The sequence below is a fragment of the Astyanax mexicanus genome, chromosome 20 (assembly GCF_023375975.1).
Source record: "Astyanax mexicanus isolate ESR-SI-001 chromosome 20, AstMex3_surface, whole genome shotgun sequence".
NCBI classification, from domain to species: domain Eukaryota; kingdom Metazoa; phylum Chordata; class Actinopteri; order Characiformes; family Acestrorhamphidae; genus Astyanax; species Astyanax mexicanus.
In genome coordinates, this window is record NC_064427.1 from 38,745,649 (window position 1) to 38,768,443 (window position 22,795).

The window sequence follows — 22,795 nt, forward strand, 5'->3', positions numbered from 1 at the left end:
GAACACTTCCGTTCAGCGGTAAACAGCGTTCAAAACAGTGGACGTAACTTTTTAATTTAACATGAATGCAAACTTCACCTAATCTGAGAGTCACAAACATTAAAAATCAGGTCAAATTGTTCTTTAAACAAGTAAACTATGGGGGACCAAAAATGACATAAGTATAAATAAATACACATATAAATGTATAAATATATAAATAAATAAATGAATAAATAAATTAATGTTTAAATGAATAAATATAGAAATAAATGCACATATAAATGAATAAATAAATAAATAAATAAATATCTAAATAAATAAATACATGCAAAAATAATTGTTTAGGTAAATAAATAAATTAATAAATACGTTTCTTATTTATATATTTATTGATTCATTTATATGTGCATTTATTTATGTCAACATTTATTTATTTATTCGTTTTGTTTATTTAAACATTTTTTTATTTATACTTATGTTATTTTTGGTCCTCCATAGTAAACACGCCTGCTTTGGTTTTTCACACTGCTGACCTGCCCTGCAGTTACAGCGTCCGCTCACAACTCCTCCCTCCTTCTGATCTATAAATCATGCAGAGTACGTGCTGGATAGAGTTTGACTTGCTCCAACCTCACCATACACTATAGTGATGCTTCTCTACTACAGGAACAAATATTCCCAACTTTTCCACTGAGAAAGTAATTATATGCGCTCAAACTGCGGTGCGCTTTCACTGCCTCCGTTTCAACAAGGTAGTGATTCACATCTGGGTAGATCCGAGGAAAAACCTTCCCTCTTAAATCCTTATCAAAAGGTCAGGAGAAGAGGTTTGATCACTTTCTATTCATTTCTGACTATAGCGTGTTTGTGTTCGGGAGTGAAATATGTGCTTTCATTTTGACAGCTGAATATTTGAAAATAGCGCCACCGGAAGCGTCGAAGGAACAGACATGCGCAGTAGCTTTGTTATTGTTTTCCTCATTGAAACTGTCTATATAAAGTACACAAATCATCGCAATCTTTAGCAAACTGCTCTCTGGAAAGCAGTGTCTTTCTCCTTGCAACCCTGACATGCACACCATTGTTGTTAACTGTTATTCTTATAGTGGAATCATGCATATTTACATAAACCAATGTGTGAGAGAGCCCTTCAGTTGCTTAGAAGTCCTTTGTGACCTTGCAGAATGTTACACGCCTTTCTCTGGGAGTGAGCTTTTTTAGTCAACCACTCCTGGGGAGGGTAACAACGGTATATTGGAGTCCAAAATCTTTACTCCATGCATTATTTTTTTTTTAAGGGAGGATGATGGGACTGGATTCGTTAGGAGCTAATAATTGTATTGTAAAACTCTTTATGTGCTAAAAAGATTATTTAAAAAAGTAACAAATCTGTCCAGAGTGCATCAGATCTAAGGCTATGTTCACATTACCAGGCTGAAGTGACTAAAATCAGATTTTTTTGCCTTAATTTTTTTTCATGGCTGTGAAAACGTGCCAAATCCGTTTTTTTCCTATCAAATTTGAATCACTTCCATATGTGGCCTAACTCGGAAATGTATCGATCCATGCAACATGAATGTGAACAGTCAAATCGGAATTCATGCGTCTTTTTGCTTTTACTCATGTGCTACGTGCTTCTCTCTCGTACCCACACTGCATATCTCTTGGTGCAGCTGTGCAGCTATAGCTGCAAAAAAACAGCAAAAGCAAACCGCCTGTCCTTTTTTTTCACCTCCTGGACCTGAGCATGAACTTCAGAGCAGCTGTTTACTCTCCACTCCAGCAAAAGATGCTCCACATATGAGCTGCTAACTCATCCATTTATAACCCTTTATAAAGCTACGAGTCTCTCGTCTCTCTAATATGAGGGTTTTTGTTGTTGGTGAAGAAGGAGGCGTTTATACAGGTATCAATGTGCAGCGTGTGAGACAGCGTTTCAGGAACAGATTCTGTGTTCACATTACACACAGATACAGATCACTTACATTTACAGTGAATGTGAACTTTGAGCAATGTAGCTTATAATGTGAACGAAGCCTAAGTAGTCTTCTTAATTTCATTTACTGTGTGTTTATTTTAAGTCTGGTGGTGTGGGTGGGTTCATTTGGCACCCCTCAGCACCTCTAAACCTCTGAACCAAGAATCGCCCCTCCTGTATCATCCACACAATGCTTTTTTTGTTCATGTCTGCTATTCATCAGTGCTTTTTTAAGTAACTTATCAATATATTTTCTTCTGTTTAGACCATGAACCTCTCCCCTTCAGAAGATACCAATCACACTGACTCTCTGTCCACCTCCTATGACACCACATCTGCCGACCCAAACTCTCTGAATGCAGCCACGCCCTGCCTGGGGACGTCCCTGCCCGACGACACTATCATTCCACCTGTGAGTAAAATCTGGTTTATCACGTTTTAGGTTGGAAGGCAGTGCTACAAAATGAACACAATACAATAAACGAACTTTTTAAAGGCAGTTAAGGGATTAGAAAATTAAAGAGCTCACTGAGACTGATGATTTATGGGTGTGTTGTTGTAGCCGTTGCCCGAAGACGAGGACAGTAATGTGCAGGAGGACGACCTGTCGTTCTGTGTGAGTGAGCTGCCGCCGGGGTTTGACTGCGGCTCCAGCTTCATTCTGGACTTTCCACCAGAGCCTGAGCGATCAGAGATGGACCTGAACCCAAACTGTCTTACAGGGTACGTCCGCTACAGGCATGATATGCTGCTACAGGCTTTGCCTATTTCTCTAATGCCTTTTAAATGTATCTGTTAAGAAGTGGTGTTTAGGGGCAAAACGTACAGTATATCTAAATGACGACTAATTATCACAATCACTTTTATTATTTAACAGGAATTTGTATTAGCGAGACACAAGTATATGACGTATAATACATTAAACAAACCAGCTAAGAACATAAAATACAGATATTTAGATTTATTAAACATAGAGAGAGAAAAAATACATTATGTTAAAAAACAAATTACAGCTGAGGAGGTTTGCTTAAGTCTGTTTTTGCATTGTTTTTTATTTTTTATCTATTTTTTATTATTATTCTTTAAAGTTTAAGTTTCAGGTTAATACAAGAAACAACGATAGAAGACAGCATTAAAAATATACAAACGGGAGAAAAGGAACGAAGAAAGAAAAACGAAATAAATAAAATTATATATTAAACAGAGGCAAGTTTTAGCTATTAGTTCAAAAGTGAGGTAAAGTCTAGTACAAAAATGTCAAATTTTGGTATTGAGGACAAGTATTTACATCGGTAAATGTAGTATTTACTTAATAAAATAAAAATATTAATAATATAAACTATATCTAGGTCGATGTGTGAAAAAAAGCAAATTACATCTCCAAGGATAAGGTTCACAGACATGTTGGTTTTCTTCTAAAAGAAAGAGGCAAAGTCTCGCCAGAACTTAGAAACGATGCAACAATAGAAAAAAAGATGTGTTACTGATTCACAATCCGAATGAGAAAAGGAACATTCAACATCTGTAGTTTTATATTTTGCAATTCTCTAGTTCCTAGGAGGACTTTGATAGATCCATGTTCTTTAAATAAAACAGTCTCCGCCCACTCATATCTGATTATCATCCTATTGAATAAAAATACCTGACTCTAATTTCACTTTCAAACTAACTGCTAATCTTATAGGTTCACATACTTTTGCCACTCACAAAAATATGTATTTTTGGATAATTTTACTTAATAAATAATTGATCAAGTACAAAATTTTAGTCTAATTTGTTTAACTGGGTTCTCTTTATCTGTCTTTATCTCTTTATCCTGAATACATGGAGACATTTGGAGTGCATTATTATTAGTATCATGACATTCAGGATCATTGACTTCTGTTACAAATCTGATCAAATGTATTTTTTTATATCTCAGTTAGGGGTGTGCAATATCATAGTGTATGTAATAATAGAGTTCAATTTTCATTTTGTGGCATTAGTGTATTCTTGAAATAAAGTATCATTATTGCAAAAATACCATGCAATATCATGACATTATTTTAGGGCCATATCGCCCACCCCTAATATGTTCGCAGAAATATAGAGAATTCCACATTTAATAAAAGTAAAAGTGTGTAGTCAGCCATCTTTATCTTAAAAAACTTCTGCTTTGGTTAAAAAACACTGCCCTCTTGTGGATGGGAACTGTAGAAACTTATTGCATGAACAATAAAAAAATAAAAATACAAAGTAACCTCCTCTCTTTTCTACTTGTTGTCATAGCTACAGTTTCGGGGAGGACAGAGATGATCTGGACGAGCTGGGCTTTCCTCCGCCCCCCTCTCCGTTCTTCTCGGCCATCTTGGCTGCCTTTCAGCCAACGGTGTGTGACGATGCTGAGGAGGCGTGGCGGACGCACATCAACCAGCTGGTGTGTGACTCGGACGGCTCGTGTGCCGTTTACACCTTCCGCATCTTCTACTCGCTGTTCCAGGTACTGTGAACTCTGCTTTATAATAAACTCACACATATTCACATCTCAACACATAGCAGAGACACATCCAGCCAGCAAAGCTGAGCACAGAGATGCGTAGAAACTAATTTTACATGGAGCATTGAAGACACAGCTGCTATGATCTTGAGGAAGTGTTGTCCATGCTCTTGTATAGCAGCTTTACAGTAGAACAGATTGCTCTCTGGACAAATCTATGCCCTTTAATGGCTGTGCAATATCTTTAAAAACTATTTTCTGTGGTAGCGTGTACATATGATTCAATTCAATTCAATTTTATTTATATAGCGCTTTTTACAACAAAGGTTGTCACAAAGACGCTTTACAGGAAAAACAGGTCCACGCCTCTTATGAGCAGCACCACAGAGATGCCAATTTTATGGTGACACAGTGGCAAGGAAAAACTCCCTTTAAGAGGAAGAAACCTTGGAAGGAACCAAGACTCAGTCCGAGGAACCCATCCTACTCGGGTCGACCCGCTCAGTACAAACAAACAACAAACAACAAACAAATAACAGAACAAAACAGTACAGAGAATTAATGTGAACTATGGCTAATATAACAGGTACTAATTTATGAATATAAGAATGTGATGGGCACAAACTATAGAGCTATGGCTAATACAGAAACAGATACTGAGTGTGTTAATGGTAATCAGTGCAGGGCTGCAGAGCTGGAGTACAACACAGCGGGCAGTGGAGAGCCAGGCTGGGAACATCAGGAACAGGGCATCTCCATACATGTAAAAGAGATAGATAGAGAAAACAGAAAGGAAAGGAAGAGAGAAAAAAAAAGCAGAAGTTAGAAGGGTTGTGAAATAATTCTGATTAGAAGGACAGGGCTGATTCCTGAAAGCTGGAATATATATGATGCCAAGTGGTTTTCAAGCGCCGACTGAAGACTCATATTTTCCAAGACTTTCTAAACTAATCTTAAAAAAAAAAATCTAAACATTATCAAGCTTGATGTATCTCTTGATCTTCTACAAATAGCTATGGATATTTTAAAGTAAACAATAAAGCGCTGTTGTAAGTCGCTCTGAAAAAGGGCATCTGCTAAATGCCTTAAATATAAATGTAAATGTAAGTGGTGTATTTTCTTAGACGAGTCGTCCTAACCCTAGTAGACTAGGGCCCTGTCTTATAGCCTGTGCAAGGTACGTTGCGAGGCTTATTGCTATTTTACACCCCGCCAAGAGTCTTTTTTCACAACTTTTACCTGCGTTGTTTAAATAGCAGCAGTGCTTGTGAATATATGTACACTGACGGGCGTGGTGGTCTCGTAGTGAGGTGTGTTTAGGATATATTTCTGGAGTATTGCCATCTTGGCAACAGAAAACAAAGGTGCGCCACTGACTGAATACAACCTAGACAAACCTCAACAGTCAGACGTTTATTGCTATCTTGGCAGGAAATTATCAACACATTTGTGTCCACTATGTACATACACCACTTCTTTTTACTCACACATGGACACATGTTTATATAAGGGGCATTACAAGTCAAGAGTGGTGTACTGGTGCACAATCATATTGAATTGGGACATTTTAAGGCCTTTACAGAGTAAACGAGCAGGTCTGTTTTCTCTGCTGAGAAGCATTGGACAAGTCCAGGTAGCTGTGCCTTCAAAATAGCAAGAACCGAACTTGGCTCTTAAAGGGAATGTAATAGTGACATGGTAATAGGTTTATTGCATATTATGCCCAAAACACACCCACGATTAATTAAGATTAATTAAGAGTGCATTTTGAGCTCTGAAATGCATACTTTCCCCAACGTTATGATAGCGTAGACACACTGACACCCTAAATCAAGCTGCATGATCAAGCTGACTGATCCTTCATTCAGAACATATTTATTATAAAATGTTAAATACGCCCATTTCTTTCTGCAGAACATCCAGAACAAGTTTTCCTCCCTGACCATCGATGCTGCTGCTTACCTCGGAGACAGTCTGAGAGGAATCGGCACAAAGTTTGTGAGGTCATCCCAGATGCTGACGACATGTTCAGACTGTCCCACACTGTTTTTGGATGCTGATACGGTGAGCACGCTGTAAAAAAAAAAAAAAAAAAAAAAAAAAAAAAAATATATATATATATATATATATATATATAAAAAGATTGGCCAGTTATACAGGATGGAATTTAATGCTTTGCATGACTGACCCTCAGTATCTATTCATGTGCAAAGCCAGATGTGCAAAGCCTTATTGTTTTTGGTTCGTTGATTATTATTATTATTATTATTATTATTATTATTATTATTTATAATTTTTAAAGTTCGCGCCCATTTTTGATGCATTTCCGATACTCGAAAACACAGGCATTTTGGCACAGGCCTCAAACTCTGCGAAAAAGTTTGAGTTCCATGGTCCATTGGCTTGGACGTGATTCAGGAGCTCCATAGCTAAAGATAAAGTTGTTTTAATCGGACTCCGCTCAACAGGAAGTTGGCCATTTTTGCAGGAAGTCGTAAAATAAAAAGTTAGGAATTCCACCCAGCTGGTGAAGCTCATAAGACTGATGTTTTTTATACACTGTTCACTATCACTGCTGTTTTCTTTTAGAGGAATCCTCGTTGTAGGTGAATTCCATTTCATTTGTGTGTTTTTTAAATCTGGTCCTGGAGCTACTCCACCCTGCACATTGGTTTACACACCTGATTCAACCAATCAGCTCATTAACACGTCAGGGGTGTGTTAAAGCAGCAATCCAGGGCAGGGTGCCTTCAGGACCAGGCGTGAGAAACTCATAAAATGAAATACTCTAACCCAGGGGTCTCAAACTCCATTCATTCCATTTAATGGCTGCATTACACGCAGTGCAGTATCAGGGGCTCAGGACTGATTTTTTAAATTGAAAAAATGACACTGTGTGCACATATAAAGAAAAATAAAGATTACTATTTGATAGTGCAGAATTACTTTTCATTACAGCACAGTTTGGCTCAAGTGTACTGCTAGTGGAACAGTGACTGATTTACTGACAATAACAACTGGCAACTTTCTCTGTAGGATAAAAGACAACCAGACCACTGACTGACTGACCATCACTGCCCTTCAGCTCTACATATAGACACTAAACTACAGAATAATCAGAGGTGGAAAAAGTACTGAAAATTGTAATTAAGTAAAAGTACCTTTACTTCGCTTAAATTCTACTCAAGTAAAAGTAAAAGTACCCATCTAAAAATCTACTCGAGTAAAAGTAAAAAAAGTACTCAATTTAAAATGTACTTTGAGTAAAAGTTACATAGTTACTTTTAATTATTTGAGGTAAAAAAATACAACAAATCATAAATTAAAACGTTTTTTAATGAACTATTAATTATTGCACATAATAATTTGGATCTTTTAGGCAGTATTTGTTCAGACCAAACCATAAAACATTTTCAAGAACAAGTGGTATAGGTTTCTATCATCCTTTTTTTTCACTGTTAAAAGGTTATGATCATATATGTGACTATAAACTGTATTTTTATAGTTTTACAGTTCATTATTTTATTTTTAACTTGCCATTGCTCTGCTTTAACTGATATTTACATGTTATTTTTAACATTTAATCAGATTAATGTTTAATGATATAAATACTCAACACCACATGCTTTCTCAGGTTTGATGTGGAAGTTTTGGAAGCTGCAGCTCTGTCCGGCGGGACACATTTTGTATTACATGAGGACGTTATTGCCTCGTCATTCCACGCGCGAGCATCCGTGTGCCGGCGCATCTGCCCGATTATTATTTTTAATTTAGACACTTGTTTATTTTCCCAGTATTTTATTTTTTACTCAGTAATTGGGAGTTTTCCAATGTAGCAAAGTAAATTACTTGTGTCAAAATGTACTTGAGTAAAAGTAAAATTACCTATTTTAAAAACTACTTTAAAAATTACAAATAACTCATTAAATCTACTCAATTACAGTAACATGAGTAAATGTAATTCATTACTTTCCACCTCTGAGTATAATTAAATATATAATCATACTGATTAACCAACAATTTTACCTCAGGATAATATCTAATACTGTTACGTCCCTGCATGGAATATACAGTAGTCATACCCCATTTCACCTTTTCACATTTAAACCACAAACTTAAATGTATTTTATTGAGATTTTAAGATTTTGACAGACCAACACAAAATAGCACATAATTGTGAAGCTTTATAACCCTCCTGTTACATTTTGGATCAAACTGACCTGTTTTAAAGTATGAAGATCTAGGAAAAATAGTTAAAAGTATTTTTTCAGTATGAGACTTATTCTGATTGCCTTAATTAGTGTAATCAACACATAATAAAATAAAAAAAGCTTCATCTCACATATTTGCAACCACCCCCTGCAAGAACAAAACCTAAAACAAAATTTAAATTTTGTTTTCGATGTTATATGAAACACTTGTGTTTGATATGTTGGTCTTTTGAAAGTAATAAAGTAGTAAAACTTTTAAAAACTTTTAAAAAGTTGGAACAGGTTTTTTTTTTTTCTTTTTTTTTTTTTAAGAAAAACAAGTGAATTATCCTAATTAAACTTTTACACCATTGCACCAAATATTGATAAAATAATTAGCAATGAAATTAGTAACGAAATATTCTATATAAAGATATATATATATATATATATATATATATATATATATATATATATATATATATAAAGTAAAGTTTAACACTAAAAATCATTTACTGGCATTAAATAAATTCAACACTATTTGTTTTTTTGGGAGAGCAGATTTCTTATATTACATTATACATAAGTGGCTGACCTCAATTAAGTATGCACCACTGAGAACACAGGTTCTAAATTTACTTACCATTTTAACCTGAACATGTATATATGCACACCTATTCAGATTTTTCTTCTTAATTTTTAGTCTTTTTTAGTATAAAAACATGTTTTATGATTTTTTCCTCTCTTTCTCATTCTCTGGCTTGTAGATCATGTCCTACGGGCTGCTGGAGAAAATGAAGTTCTGTGTGTTGGAGCTGCAGGAATACTTGGACACTTACAACAACAGAGAGGAAGCAGCTGTCTCGGTAACTACCTCAGGACCCAACATACATACACACTTCACATTTAGCTTCCAGCAGCCTGAGAGCTGCTGCACAGCTGCAGATACTTTTTGCTTCAGGATCATTCTGACCTGCTTATGTCTGCACTGTTTCAGTGGCTGCAGAACTGCAAGGCAACATTTCCCAGATGCCCTGACGATGGGGTGATCACCTGTCAGCCTGGAGACACAGAGGAAAAGGTCTGCAGAATTAATCCAATACACATTCTCTTCACATTCTCACATTATTAATCTGTCATCCCACAATCAAACCCTATTCCCCCTATTCCATCATATAATCACTTACATTTGACTAAAAATATTGTGTAGAGCAGGGGTGTCCAAACCTTTTTTTGTTGGGGGCCAGAAGGAGAAATATATTTGAAGTCACGGGCCACAGACTCTGTAATTAAACAAATAATGAAATATACCACTTTAAATAATACATTTCCCTGATTATTTTTATTCACACACCATTTTACTTGACTTACTCTCTTTATCTATCTTTGACAGTGTTGTGTAAACTAAGATTTTTCAAATTGATGTTTAATTTCATGATGTCTCTTAATATTAAACTCCTTAATTACGGCAACTTTTAGACTCTTTGGCCCGTTTTTCTGCGCTACAAATGAACACTCTCTCCGCTTTTAGACTCTTTAGCCTGTTTTTCTGCGCTACAAATGAACACTCTCTCCGCTTTTAGACTCTTTGGCCCGTTTTTCTGCGCTACAAATGAACACTCTCTCCGCTTTTAGACTCTTTGGCCCGTTTTTCTGCGCTACAAATGAACACTCTCTCCGCTTTTAGACTCTTTAGCCTGTTTTTCTGCGCTAAAACTGAACACTCTCTCCGCTTTTAGACTCTTTAGCCTGTTTTTCTGCGCTAAAACTGAACACTCTCTCCGCTTTTAGACTCTTTAGCCTGTTTTTCTGCGCTAAAACTGAACACTCTCTCCGCTTTTAGACTCTTTAGCCTGTTTTTCTGCGCTAAAACTGAACACTCTCTCCGCTTTTAGACTCTTTAGCCTGTTTTTCTGCGCTAAAACTGAACACTCTCTCCGCTTTTAGACTCTTTAGCCTGTTTTTCTGCGCTAAAACTGAACACTCTCTCCGCTTTTAGACTCTTTGGCCCGTTTTCTGCGCTACAACTGAACACTATCTTCACTTTTAGACTTTTTGGCCCGTTTTCTGCGCTACAACTGAACACTCTCTCCGCTTTTAGACTCTTTGGTCAGTTTTTCTGCGCTACAACTGAACACTCTCTCCGCTTTTAGACTCTTTGGTCCGTTTCTGACACCTAGTGTTCAAACTTTGAATCTCACATTATAAAAACCTGCTTAACAGCGGGTCAACTTTCATTCTATTTCTAAAATACCTCGCGGGCCGCTCCAAAAAAGGAAACAGGCCGCAAATGGCCCGCGGGCCGTAGTTTGGACACCCCTGATGTAGAGTGTAGGTTCATGCATGCCCACAATCTTGTGCGTTCATATTCACAATTATATGATCAACATCAGTCATTTATATAGAGATGTATCAGGTGCATTAAGAGCTTTTAGGGTGAGAAATTATTAGGTTATATAACGTCTCTTTTCCCAACTTTTTTCACTACTTGCTGCTAGATTTGTTACTGATGCATTGTGTGTGTCTACTTCATTTAAACATGCTTCTGTAGCAGCATGACGTGAGCATTTAGACATTTAGACTAACCTTCTAAAATTACCCTACATTAACCACAACTTCATTAAGCACAGACAGGCCAGATATCATGGGAAAGGAAATAACTATTGTGTCTATTGACTCTTTCTTGTGGAAGCATTTTGAAGCAAGTTTGTCTCTTCATACAGACAATTCTAGCCAGTTATTACTCGGTTTGGAAATGCCTTCTATAAAGTATTTCTAGTACAATTGTGAAACTGGATCGAGGAAATCCTGTCCAAGTTTATAATCTTAATTTATGGCACCTGTTTAACATATATTGATTAAATTAATTGGCTAATTTGTCTGAGCTGAGTGAGATGAATGCAGGATCAGCATAACACTTAGACAACGCATAACATCTTATTTCTCTTTTATTCCCTTAACCCTTGTTTTTAAGTATAACCCTTCCCCCTTAATGCACCCGATGCAGATATATAGCAGTGGAGCGCTAAAGTTCAGCAACCTAACTGCTGGTTAACTAGTTAATTTTAGAGCATATTTGGTCTTCAGAAGGGAGCAGGCAGTACAGCAGTATTATCATGTACATTTCTTAATTCCTCTGTGATAGAAAGCTGGTTAGTTTATTATTTATTAGTTTTCTTTTTTTTTTTTTCTGTTCCGCCTTAAATGCTGCAGCCTCTGCTGTCAGTTGCACCATTTAAGGTGGAACAGGAAAGTTAGGTAGCTAGCTAGCCACAGAGAGGAACTACCATATTTTTCGCTCCTTTAACTTTCCCAACAATCGACAGTGCACCTTATAATCGAACATCTAGCTAATTTGGCTTACTAGAACACTCAGGCTTGCTCAGTGCAGCGCTAATGCTGCTTCACCGAGCCTTAGTAGAAATCTGGAAATCTAAGCTTACTGTAAATAAACAGTAACGCTTTACTCACCCGAATAAACAGTTTTCATGAAAAGAAACCTGTGTAGATTAACATCCAGCGCTTGTTTGACTTTAAAAGAAAATGTTTTATTGTAAGAATTTCAGTTTACTAGTGCTGCATGGTGAGCCTTATAATCTGGTGCACCTTATGTATGAAAATAGACCAGAAAATAAATGTACATTCATAGTGCGCCTTATAATGCGGTGTGAAAAATACGGTACTAGTGTAGAAGAAAATGGCCATTAAACATAAAAGTACACATTAAACAATAGTAATATAGTGATTTATCATCATTTTTACCAAGCAAAATACTTTATTTATGGGTTTCTTTGGTCACTTGAGTTGTGCCTTTGGGGCGCCGAGTGGTACAGAGGTCTAAAGCGCTGCCACTATAAGCAGGAGGTCGCAGGTTTGAACCTCCGCTCATGCAGCTTTACCATCAAGCTGCCGGCGCTCAGAGGGAGCACAATTGGCCCTGCTCCCTCTGGGTGGGTAGATGGCGCTCTCTCCCCACACCACTCCTAGGGTGATGTCCACAGCACAGGGCGTCTGTGAGCTGATGTATCAGAACCGAGTCGCTGCGCTTTCCTCCGAGCGTTAGCGCTGTGATGCTGCTCGGTAATGCTACAGCATCAGCAGGAGCTCGAAAAGAAGCGGTGTCTGACTTCACATGTATCAGAGGAAGCATGTGCTAGTCTTCACCCTCCTGGTGTGTTGGAGCATCACTAGTGATAGGGGGAGTCCTAATGAGTGTGTTGGGTAATTGATTGTGTAAATTAGGGATAAAATGGGAAAAAAATGAAATAAAATGAAGAAAAAAATCAAAACAAAGTGGTTTTGCCAAAGGGTGAAATGGGATTGGGCCTTACTGTGACACAAACCTTAAAAATGCAAAAATGCCCCTCATTCCTGCATTATATGTTCTGTTTATAAAGTTAGAGCATAGAGCATTAACTTCCACAGACACACATTTTTTTGGTTGTTTGCATTCTGTTTAATTCCCTTCATCCTCTTTCCTAACTCTGTCTCTGTCTCGTTCATCTTCTGATCAATATAATTAATCGTCCAGGCTTAAAGTGATTACTGCTGATCCATTAATCACAGGGATAGCTGGGATTGCTGTGTGGAAATGCTGCACTGCTGGGATGGGTTCTGTGTTTGCACGCTGCTCTTATTAACGCTTTGTGTTTTTCCCCTCTCGACTCTCTCTCTCTCTTGTCTTGTGACACGCTTGCCATGCAGCAAATGGAATCTCTGGCTGTAAGTCTGAAATAAGATCACTTAGCAGTTTATTTATATGCAGTAAGACTGTGTGAGACCAGTGTAGAGTGAGATTTTAAGATTTTATCTGGAATATATTTATATTTGTATTGATTTTATCCGTACCTGTTTATATGCATCTGTCATCAGGGCTAATATCTGCTGTAATATCTCTGTGTCCTCTGCAGCAACTGGAGCTGTGCCAGCGGCTGTACAAACTGCACTTCCAGCTCCTGCTGCTTTTTCAGTGCTACTGTAAGCTGATTGTGAAAGTCAGCAGCATCAGTTCTGTACCAGAGGTGTGTAAGAAAATGGGAATTGCTATTTCCACAACTCAGTATGTATGCTAGAGACTTAACAACATACACTATGAGTCCAAATGTTTTTGGACACCCCCTTCTAAAGAATGCACTCAGGTTTCTTTAATGTTTCTGAATATTACATTTAAAAATATAAAATTTTAATTTAAATCAGATAAAATCAGTAAGCATCTCATTCATGTTTTTTCTTGCTGTTGGCATATATGTTAAGGCTAAAATCCTGATGTTACGTAAATGACAAAAAAATAAAAAATCGTAACTATTGTATTGTATGGTTCCACCCTTACCCAACAAGTTCAACTACAACCAGCCATTATATATTATAGAAAAGCAATATTTTTAATGTACTGTATCAAGTACAAGTAAGTTTTGAGCATTACTGGTATGATAAAAATATTCTAAAAATTGTATCAGAACTGGTTCTATGAAACATTTAATTTAAGCTTTTTGAACGAGGGGGCACTGTTAGATCCAGCGGTCTAAAGTTCTGCCACTGTGATCAGGAGATCGCAGGTTCAAATCCTGTTCATCAGCTGTCGGAGCCCTGAGAAAGCACACCTGGTGATGTTGCTCAACATAAGGTGTCTGTGAGCTGATGTATCAAAACCGAATCGCTGCGTTTTCCTCCAAGCAGCAATGCTGCATCAGCAGCAGTTTAAAAAGAGGGGGTGGCTGACTTCACGTGTCGGAGGAGGCATGTATTGGGGCATCACTAGTGATAGGGGGAGTCCTAATGAGTGCGTTAGGTAATTGGTCTTGTAAATTAGATAAAATTTAGAAAATAAATTGTAAAGTGTTTGAATGATTAAATAGCTAAAGCAAAACACTTGTGTTAATAAGAAATATTGAATACACAATATGTTCTCTGGAAAAAAAGACCATGTAAAACGATGAGTTTCCTTTGATTTGACCAAATTGAAAACCTCTGGAATATAATCAAGAGGAAGATGGATGATCACAAGCCATTAAACCAACAAACTGAACTGCTTAAATTTTTGCACCAGGAGTAAAGCAGCATAAAGTTATCCAAAAGCAGTGTGTAAGACTGGTGGAGGAGGAGAACATGATGCCAAGATGCATGAAAAAAACTGATTAAAACCAGGGTTATTCCACCAAATATTGATTATTTCTGAACTCTTAAAACTTTAGGAATATGAACTTGTTTTCTTTGCATTATTTGAGGTCTGAAAGCTCTGCATCTTGTTTTGTTATTTCAGCCACTTCTATTTTCTCATTTTCTGCAAATAAATGCTCTAAATGACAATATTTTTATTTGTAATTTGGGAGAAATGTTGTCTGTAGTTTATAGAATAAAACAACAATGTTCATTTTAATTAAACATAAACCTATAAATAGCAAAATCAGAGAAACTGAAGTGGTCTCTTATTTTTTTCCAGGGCTGTATAACAATTAGGAATCAGGAAGACAGTTGGTGTTTTTTAATATATTTTTTAGTTTTTTTTTTAGATATAAATGGACATTACTAAACAATATACATTTCTCCCACCAGAACCCCAGACAGAGCTTTGAGGAAAAGTAGCCAAAAGTAACGATTCCTAATCATTATTATTATTATTATTATTATTATTATTATTATTATTATTATAATTATTATTTATGAGTGGTTTCCACCACAGAATCTCAGAGGAGATTGCAAAGTGCTGATGAACATGATTAATTGTCATACAGCATTATGTCCACTTGAAGAAGCTCTGTTTTTTTATGTGTTATTCATACTTTCAAATCCCATTTATCCCGTCCTACAGCTGATGAACATGTCTCGTGAGCTGGGAGAGCTGAGGTCCAGTCTGCAGTTGGCAGCAACAGGAACAGCCGGTGACGAGGATCAGCAGCAGCTGCCTGGCCACCAGCTTAGCTTTGCCACCTCAGAAGCAGCTGTTCAGGCCATCCTTGAGTGCCTGAGGAACAGCCAGTTCAGCGCAGCCGTCCGCCACATCCGGCAGTGCAGGTCAGACATGCTTATTTGTAGAGTGCTGGGTTTATCTAAAGAAGTGGTACTAAAGCAGTCATTCATTTGAATGGTCACAAGAGGGCGAAAAAGCACTGTACCTATATACTAAATGCCTTTTAGATACTACAGGTCCTCAGTAGAACTGCACTATAAAAATGACTCTTTTTAGTGTAATTAGCCTATTGGCCACACATATGGAAAAGTCTTAACAAAGGTTTGTGGTGATATCACCAGAAAGGTATCATGAAACCCATGTACTCTAATTTTAAAATAAATGTTGTGCACATTCAGAAACTGCGTTTCATGGCTGTATATGAAAGCTCCTACACTTTAGAGCAGCCTTCTATCACATAGTGTTGAAGAAATGCAATGCAGCCTACACTGACTGCAGCCTGAGCTTTGAGACACAGCTGAAGAGTGCATAGATAATTACAGTCACAGTTAAAGCTGTTTTCCTGTTGTAGGGAAATCTAATAATAATTCAGGCAATACTAAGCTTCCTTATACTAAGATCTTGATCAGTATACTGTATATTTAAAGGAGTGATCAGGAAGAAAGGAAAGTGAGTGTGTAAAATGGCTACAGCAGTCCAATTTCAAAACACACATCAATAATTTATAAAATGGAAAGCAATGTTAAAAACCAGCTTATGTCGATTTTCTAAAACTTTGTCTGCATTTAGCTTTATGTACTGCCAACTGCTCCGAAAGTACTTTAAAGTTATCAGTTATGATCTGCCCTCACTGCGTTCAAGCAAAGTCAGTGAAGACTGGAAATAAACTAATAATCTAATGCTGGCTAGCTGCTTGAAATGGTCAGGAGTAACGTGTACTGTAACCCGTTTTGGATGTAAGAAATCATTCAACATTACATTCATATTTTTTTTATTATTTAAAATGCTCATCCCCAATAAGCTAACCTAGTGGTGGTGATCAATGACCTGCCTAAAGTAGCTTTACTACCAGTTCAGGAGAAAAGTAGCAGCTCGGCATCTTGTTATCTTCCTGAGCTCTTAGTCTTCTCCCTTTGTTGAATTTACCGCTAATATTTACTCTCATTTTAATCCACCTTTGGTTTTATTGAGCTTATTAGGCTGTGTAGCAGCTAAGATTTGGTCTAAATCAGTAGTTTTGGGTAATATAAAAAAATAAAATACTGCTCTTCAGGTCCTCTGACAGTAGATAACAGTGCTTAAACTTTGCATGTTTCCTTAACCCTTGTGTGGTGTTCATATTTTTGTTACTTGTTTACTTTGTTACTTGTATTTAATTCAGCAAAATTAAGCAATTTTACATTAAAATGCTTTACACATGCTCGCTTCAATATAAACAGCTTACATGGTTAATATTTGCCCTTTACCTTTCTTATGTTACATTTCTTTTAAAAAGTGCTACTCTTTTTTTATTAGTTTTTTAATAAAATGTAAAAGAAAATGAATTTAACTCAAGATATGAGGAGAAAATTTGTTTAGCCCTTGGCCAAACATACTGTATGCAATATAAATGTGTGTGGGGGGGGGGGTGTACAGTGTGTGTTTATCGAAAATGTGTTTTGATATATGTTTTTCACAAAAAAATAGCCAATGCCAATGAGTTTGAGTATTTTTTTATCATTTTTTGTATCATTTGATGAAAAATGAAAACGGGTCCCACAGACCCGAACACCACACAAGGGTTAATATCTTTATTTTACAATTTACTACTGAAAATATAATCCTTAATGACATGTATAATCCTTAAAACGCATTTATTTCTCTTTATAACGCTTCAGACGGCTGTGGCCAAACGACATCTTCGGCGGGAACTCTGAGGACGAGGTGCAGACGCTGCTGAACATCTACTTCAGACACCAGTCTTTGGGTCAGACCGGCACGTTCGCCTTGGTGGGCTCCAGCCAGGACACGTCGCAGATCTGCACCAAGCTGATGGAGCTCAGCGGAGAGATCCGGGACATGATCCGCCGCGCCCAGGGGTACCGGGTGGTCTCATCCGGCCTCCCGGACTCCAGCGCGTCCGCTGTGAGTCTCTGACAGGAGGCCTGCAGCCCCTCAGACCAGCCCTGGCCTGGGCCCCCCGATCACTGGATACCCCCTTAGACACCCAGCCCCTCCTGTTCCAACCCCGCCCCTATGCTCCGCCCCCGATGCCCCCCGTTCCAGGCCATGACCAGTGTGCTGTCTGGGAGTGCTGCTGTGCTTTCAAGACTTTATCCCACAAACTTGTGCCCTACTTAGGGAAACTTGGAGTGTCCTTGACTTTGTTGAATAGGAAGGGGCACCTGAGAGTGAACATGACTTCAGGTTCTCAGATGTGCAGCAATACTGGAGAAACTGAACTGCTACTGTGCGACACTTCGGATTAATAAGTCACTCAGTCACGTTTTTCTTTTTTTATTATTATTATTGATATAATTGCACTATGTTGAGTTTTCTAGATCAAATATCGCAATGATGGAAGAAGGAGGAAGTCCTGTTTGCTACTGAGAATTGAATTATGCTGCATTTTTTTTGTTTTTGGTAAGAAATCGCCAAAGCTGGTAGGAACTTCTACTAAAGGTGTCTGATCTGTATAGTGTCCACTGGGAAACGTGCAATGAAGGATCACTGAACTGGATGCCTTTCTGCTGTGTTGCTCGAGAATGTTCTAAATGAACTAAACTGATCTTCTGTGAATACGACACGCGGGGTCGCGCATTGCTTTTGTATAACTGTTCGAGTTGGATAAAAAAAAAAAAAAAAACTAAAAGCTTGTGTTTATGAGCCTATCTGTCACTGGTCCAGTACTCAACACTGAACTCAAACATATCAGATGCACTTAAAATCACACACACACGCACATACACACACACACATGCTGACATTTAACTGCAGTATATATTCAAACACAACACTAATAAGCTGAGCTGGTAAATGTCAATATACTCGAGTGTTAATTGACGTCAGTGAGACCATTAGGCCCTTTACTTTTTCAGACGTTTCGCTTTCTACTGTATACCGACTTGCCTCTACGTCATTTGTATTGTCAAAATGCACCAACCTGCATTGAGTATAGTTTTCATTTCAGAACTCGTTCCGTATCGGTCAAAACTGCCAAGCATGCGTTGTTGTATTTAGGGTTAATTATTAGAACTATTTATTAACAAAAGATTTTATGACAAAATGCATTTGTATAAAGTTGGAAAGGGAGCTCCTCTCATGCGGGTCAGCCGTTTTGTCTTCAGAAACGTGTGCATGCTAGGAGAGATTGCACATTGTTTTCCTTAGGGAAAAGTCTTAGTGTAGAGTTTTTCACAGTGTAAATAGTTTTACGGCTTTTGTGAAGTGATTTTGTTCAGTGCTCTGTTAAGTGTCATGTCCAAATAAAGATTTATCAATTAAAATGTTGACTTTTTTTGTCATATATTTCACAATACTTTCCAACCCTCCTACACAACCCCCCACCCCTTCGTCCCACCACCACTTCCATTACAAACCAACGGAATTACCCTTAACATTACCCTTAAGATTTGCTATGCCTTCACACATGATCAGTATTTAACTCAATCACTGCATAGGTATGTACAGTACACACACATGTACAGTAGCCCAGACATTACCCAGGAGCAGTCTGTGCACATATACATATCAGCTGTACCAGACATGGCCCAACTTGATCCTGAAATCTGCATCAGCAGAGAGAAGCATGCAGTGCTGTAAGATTTTCAAGGGCTTGATATAACAGTGGATCAGCACCTGCAGACGATATGACTCTAAACCATCAGTAAATTTTGCATTTTATTTGTAAATCAAGGGACCAGAGTCTGGAGAAGGCGTGGAGAAACACAGTCCAAGCTGCTTGAGGTCTAGTGTGAAGTTTCCACCAATCAGTGATGGTTTGGAGAGACATGTCTGTCATCTGCTGGTGTAGATCCACTGTGTTCTATTATCAAGCCTAAAGTCAGTGCTGTTTTGTTTTCCCACAAAATCTTACAGCACTTCATGCTTCTCTCTGCTAAAAAAAAAAAAAATCTAAGATGCAGATTTCATTTTCCAGCAGGACTTGGCACATTGCCAACAGTACCATGGTCTTATAATGTTCTTATAAATGGTCTTTTGGGTATTTATTGGCTGTAAGCCATAAACAAGGAATAAATGCTTAAAATAGATCAGTGTGTAATAGTTTCACACTTTGAAAAAGTCACTTTATTTTACCAAATCATTTCAATTATGCTAATGTTAGGATGCACTAGTATACTTTGTGAATTAGTTGTAAGGGAGGGGGGGGGGGGGGGACAAATGCACTTAGAAGTGCACACAAGTGCCATTTGCATGGATTGATTCATTGTTCACAAGTCAGGGAATGGGGGTGGGGCACAGCACTCTGGAACACTGTCAAATACATCTTTTTGCCTCACCCTAAATGTTCACTTTAATTTAAAGATCCGTTATTTTTATTTTTATTTGGCAGTCATGCTGCTCCAGTTAATGCTTCACACAGTGAAATTAAAGTCAAACAGGACAGAATAAATGCTGCAGTACCCTTTATTTAGTTTTATACAAGAATATTAATACAAAAATACACTCAATTCATTGCCAACAACATTTATAAAAAGACAGACACGGGGCAGTCAGACGATGTACTTGAAGCTGTAGGTAGTGTCGCAGGACAGCCTCTTCCCTCTGCAGCGACCACACAGGTCCTGGCGATGAGGTCGTCTCAGATCAATATGCCTCTGCTTCTGCTCACAGCTGCAGCGCGACTGTTCACACATCTGACAAAAGTTAAACAAAGTTAGAACAGTTTACTAACTACAAACCTCCAGAGTGTAACATCTCATCAAATCAAACCTGGCACTGAATAGACTCCACTCTGTATGGGTTCAGTCCTGCTTGGCATTTTCTGCAGTGCTGTTTGAAGTAAACCTGAAAAATGGAGAAGGAGGGGGTAAATGTTTGTTAGAGAGAAAAAAAAAAAAAAAAAAAAAAAAAAAAAAAAAAAAAGCTGTTTGAGCTAAAAGTTTGAAGTATTTTACCTTGCTAGATCCTGTGATGCACCACACATAGGCGCTCTCCCAGCGAATATTGCACTTATTGCAGTGATAAAATCCATATTTCTGCTCCAGGAACTAGGATTTAATAAAAAATAAAAAGTCATGAAACTGAAAGCAGTAGTGTGGACAAGAAAAGAAAAGCCTATGGAAAAAGTTTTTCAAATCCTTCTATAGACCCATCATACATATGCACAAGTTATATGGTTGTTTCAAAATGGATTTCTGGAGGTCTTTCAGCTGTCAAATTAGGACATTTCTAGGTTCAGACTACATGTAGGCACATTACAATACAAGCTACTCCTAATTCACAAAATCAGCTAAATTTAGATATGTTTAAGAGCCAATGAGACCTTAAACATGCTGATTTTACTACACATTTACAGCAAACATTTGGTAAGATCCTCACTACTTTTTGTTTGGTAGGCAGTGTTCATATAGCAGTCCCACTTCCTAGCTCATGTCCAAAATAAATAGGAGCGAAAGGAGCCAAATCAAGTAAACTCAAACTAAGAATAGTTACCATCTTTATGGCTATGATAAGTTTTGAAAGAAAATTCAGGTGGCTTTATTTTTATATTATATCCATACATATAAATCCCACAAACACATCTCAGGTTTTAAACAGTAACAGACCTGCTAACCTCAAATGAACTCAGAATCCACAGAAGAGATTCACAATGTCTAATTTTTGGCAACAATGATAAATGTTTTGCAATAAAATAACACATGTTACATAGACAAAATTAAATTAGATTAAATTATAGTGGGGTTTTAATGTTTAATGTGGGTATTTCCCTGTATTATTCAGAGGATTAGTGTGTATTATTATTCGGTATTAGTGTGAATTTTCAATGCCTACCTACGCTCTCCCAAGATTACATCTAATCCAATGTCTAGACTTATATAATTATCTATAATCTGTACATTTAAAACTAATCTGAATTATTTTTCTTCAATATTTTTCTTGCATAATTTTAATAGTGAAAAAAACCTTTTAATTTAAATTTTTATTTAGTTTGACCTGCAGCATTACTGTCTGAATCACCACTACAAGTGAACACTGCCCACACAGACCTGAAAGCCGAGCGCTTTGGGCCCGCGGCTCTGGACGGCGCTCCGCGGCGGACGCTGCTTTCTCTCCGGGCTCGGGTGTTCGGTCTCGGCGTCCTCCTCCTCCTCGTTGTCGGTCTCCTCCTCCTCCTCCTCCGTGTCCTCGGTCTCCTCTCCAGATTTACACCCCTCAGGATGGTCTCCCCCCGCGCTGTCCTCCCGCCCCCCAGCGCGAGGCGGCACCGAGAAGAACCTGCGGTCAAACACAGGGGAGTAGATGGCGAGCGGGCGTGAAAAGCGCACGCTGTTGACCGGCGTGGAGGGGAGCGGGTCCCCGGGGAGCGCGCCGCTGCGCCGGGGGGAGCTGAGCTTCTCCTCGCGGTAAGAGAGCGTCTTGGGGCCGAGCGAGCACTGCACCGTGGCGTCCACCCGGGGGTTTACCTGCACCCCGAACTCCCGGGTGTTGGCCCTGCGGAGGCGGGGGGTCAGGTTGGGGTTGACCTGAGACAGGATGGCCTTCAGCTGGCTGCGCTTGTAGAGCTCGAAGTACTCCGGGATCTCCGGGAGCGGGAAGCCGCCCTTCTTCTCCCATCTCTGGAGCTTGAACTTGGCGTTCCCGGGGTAGAAGGGGAAGAATCCGGGGTATCCGCCGTAGTTACAGGCGGGGAACGGCAGGCCTAACTCCTCCATGATGAGCGGGTGAAGGAGTATTGCTCAGCCCCCGGGTTATCTCCTCTATCACTGCGGAAACAAGCCAATCACAGCTGCCGCTGAGGACCACGTGCTCGACGCGATTAACTACAGGTGCGTATGCCCACCTGTGTCCTTATAAGCCACGCCCACTGAGCTCTGACTGGTCAGTTCATTCTGAAAGGCGGAGCCACAGGTGCAGATCGCATTTAAGCCATGCAAAATGCTTGATGGACGAAGGTGAGCTTCAAATATATACTTTAAAAATAATATCAAGTTCTGACTTTCTTGAGCTTCATTTCAACATTCACATCTTCATAGTTTGCAGTTGAGAGGACAGCAGTGTGTTGCATTAGTCTAGGGGTTCACACACTTTTTCCTCCTGTC

The 22,795-nt window shown here is 38.4% G+C and overlaps 2 protein-coding genes across 8 annotated transcripts in view; one reads left to right on the plus strand and one right to left on the minus strand.

The window, feature by feature from the left end:
• The window catches only part of fryb (furry homolog b (Drosophila)), a 163,511-nt gene extending 145,127 nt beyond the window's left edge, over positions 1 to 18,384 (plus strand). For 5 of the 7 annotated variants that reach the window (XM_049468900.1, XM_022681467.2, XM_022681470.2 and 2 more), the window contains exons 53-62: positions 2,226 to 2,372; positions 2,523 to 2,683; positions 4,229 to 4,439; positions 6,351 to 6,500; positions 9,394 to 9,492; positions 9,624 to 9,707; positions 13,331 to 13,348; positions 13,537 to 13,647; positions 15,435 to 15,637; positions 17,411 to 18,384. In XM_049468900.1, coding sequence (XP_049324857.1) covers positions 2,226 to 2,372; positions 2,523 to 2,683; positions 4,229 to 4,439; positions 6,351 to 6,500; positions 9,394 to 9,492; positions 9,624 to 9,707; positions 13,331 to 13,348; positions 13,537 to 13,647; positions 15,435 to 15,637; positions 17,411 to 17,669 — 1,443 coding nt within the window. In that variant the 3' untranslated portion in view covers positions 17,670 to 18,384. The remainder of the gene's footprint in view (positions 1 to 2,225; positions 2,373 to 2,522; positions 2,684 to 4,228; positions 4,440 to 6,350; positions 6,501 to 9,393; positions 9,493 to 9,623; positions 9,708 to 13,330; positions 13,349 to 13,536; positions 13,648 to 15,434; positions 15,638 to 17,410) is intronic. The other 2 variants (XM_049468897.1, XM_022681474.2) reach the window with 1 other exon arrangement.
• Positions 18,385 to 20,143: 1,759 nt separating this feature from the next.
• zar1l (zygote arrest 1-like) lies at positions 20,144 to 22,428 on the minus strand. The gene is made up of 4 exons (XM_007247298.4): positions 21,743 to 22,428; positions 20,651 to 20,743; positions 20,466 to 20,540; positions 20,144 to 20,389 (listed from the first exon to the last, which is right to left on the minus strand). Exons 1-4 carry the CDS (start codon positions 22,406 to 22,408, stop codon positions 20,246 to 20,248), a joined length of 978 nt encoding a protein of 325 aa, XP_007247360.3. The 5' UTR covers positions 22,409 to 22,428; the 3' UTR covers positions 20,144 to 20,245.
• Positions 22,429 to 22,795: the final 367 nt, after the last annotated feature.

Bases quoted from the DNA above. Each gene is read 5' to 3' on its own strand.
- zar1l (XM_007247298.4), bottom strand. From the start codon at position 22,408: ATGGAGGAGTTAGGCCTGCCGTTCCCCGCCTGTAACTACGGCGGATAC. The intron at 20,744-21,742 runs GTCTGTGTGGGC...ATTAAATCCTAG, and splicing joins CCAAAGCGCTCGGCTTTCAG to TTCCTGGAGCAGAAATATGG. The intron at 20,541-20,650 runs GTAAAATACTTC...TCCATTTTTCAG, and splicing joins GCATCACAGGATCTAGCAAG to GTTTACTTCAAACAGCACTG.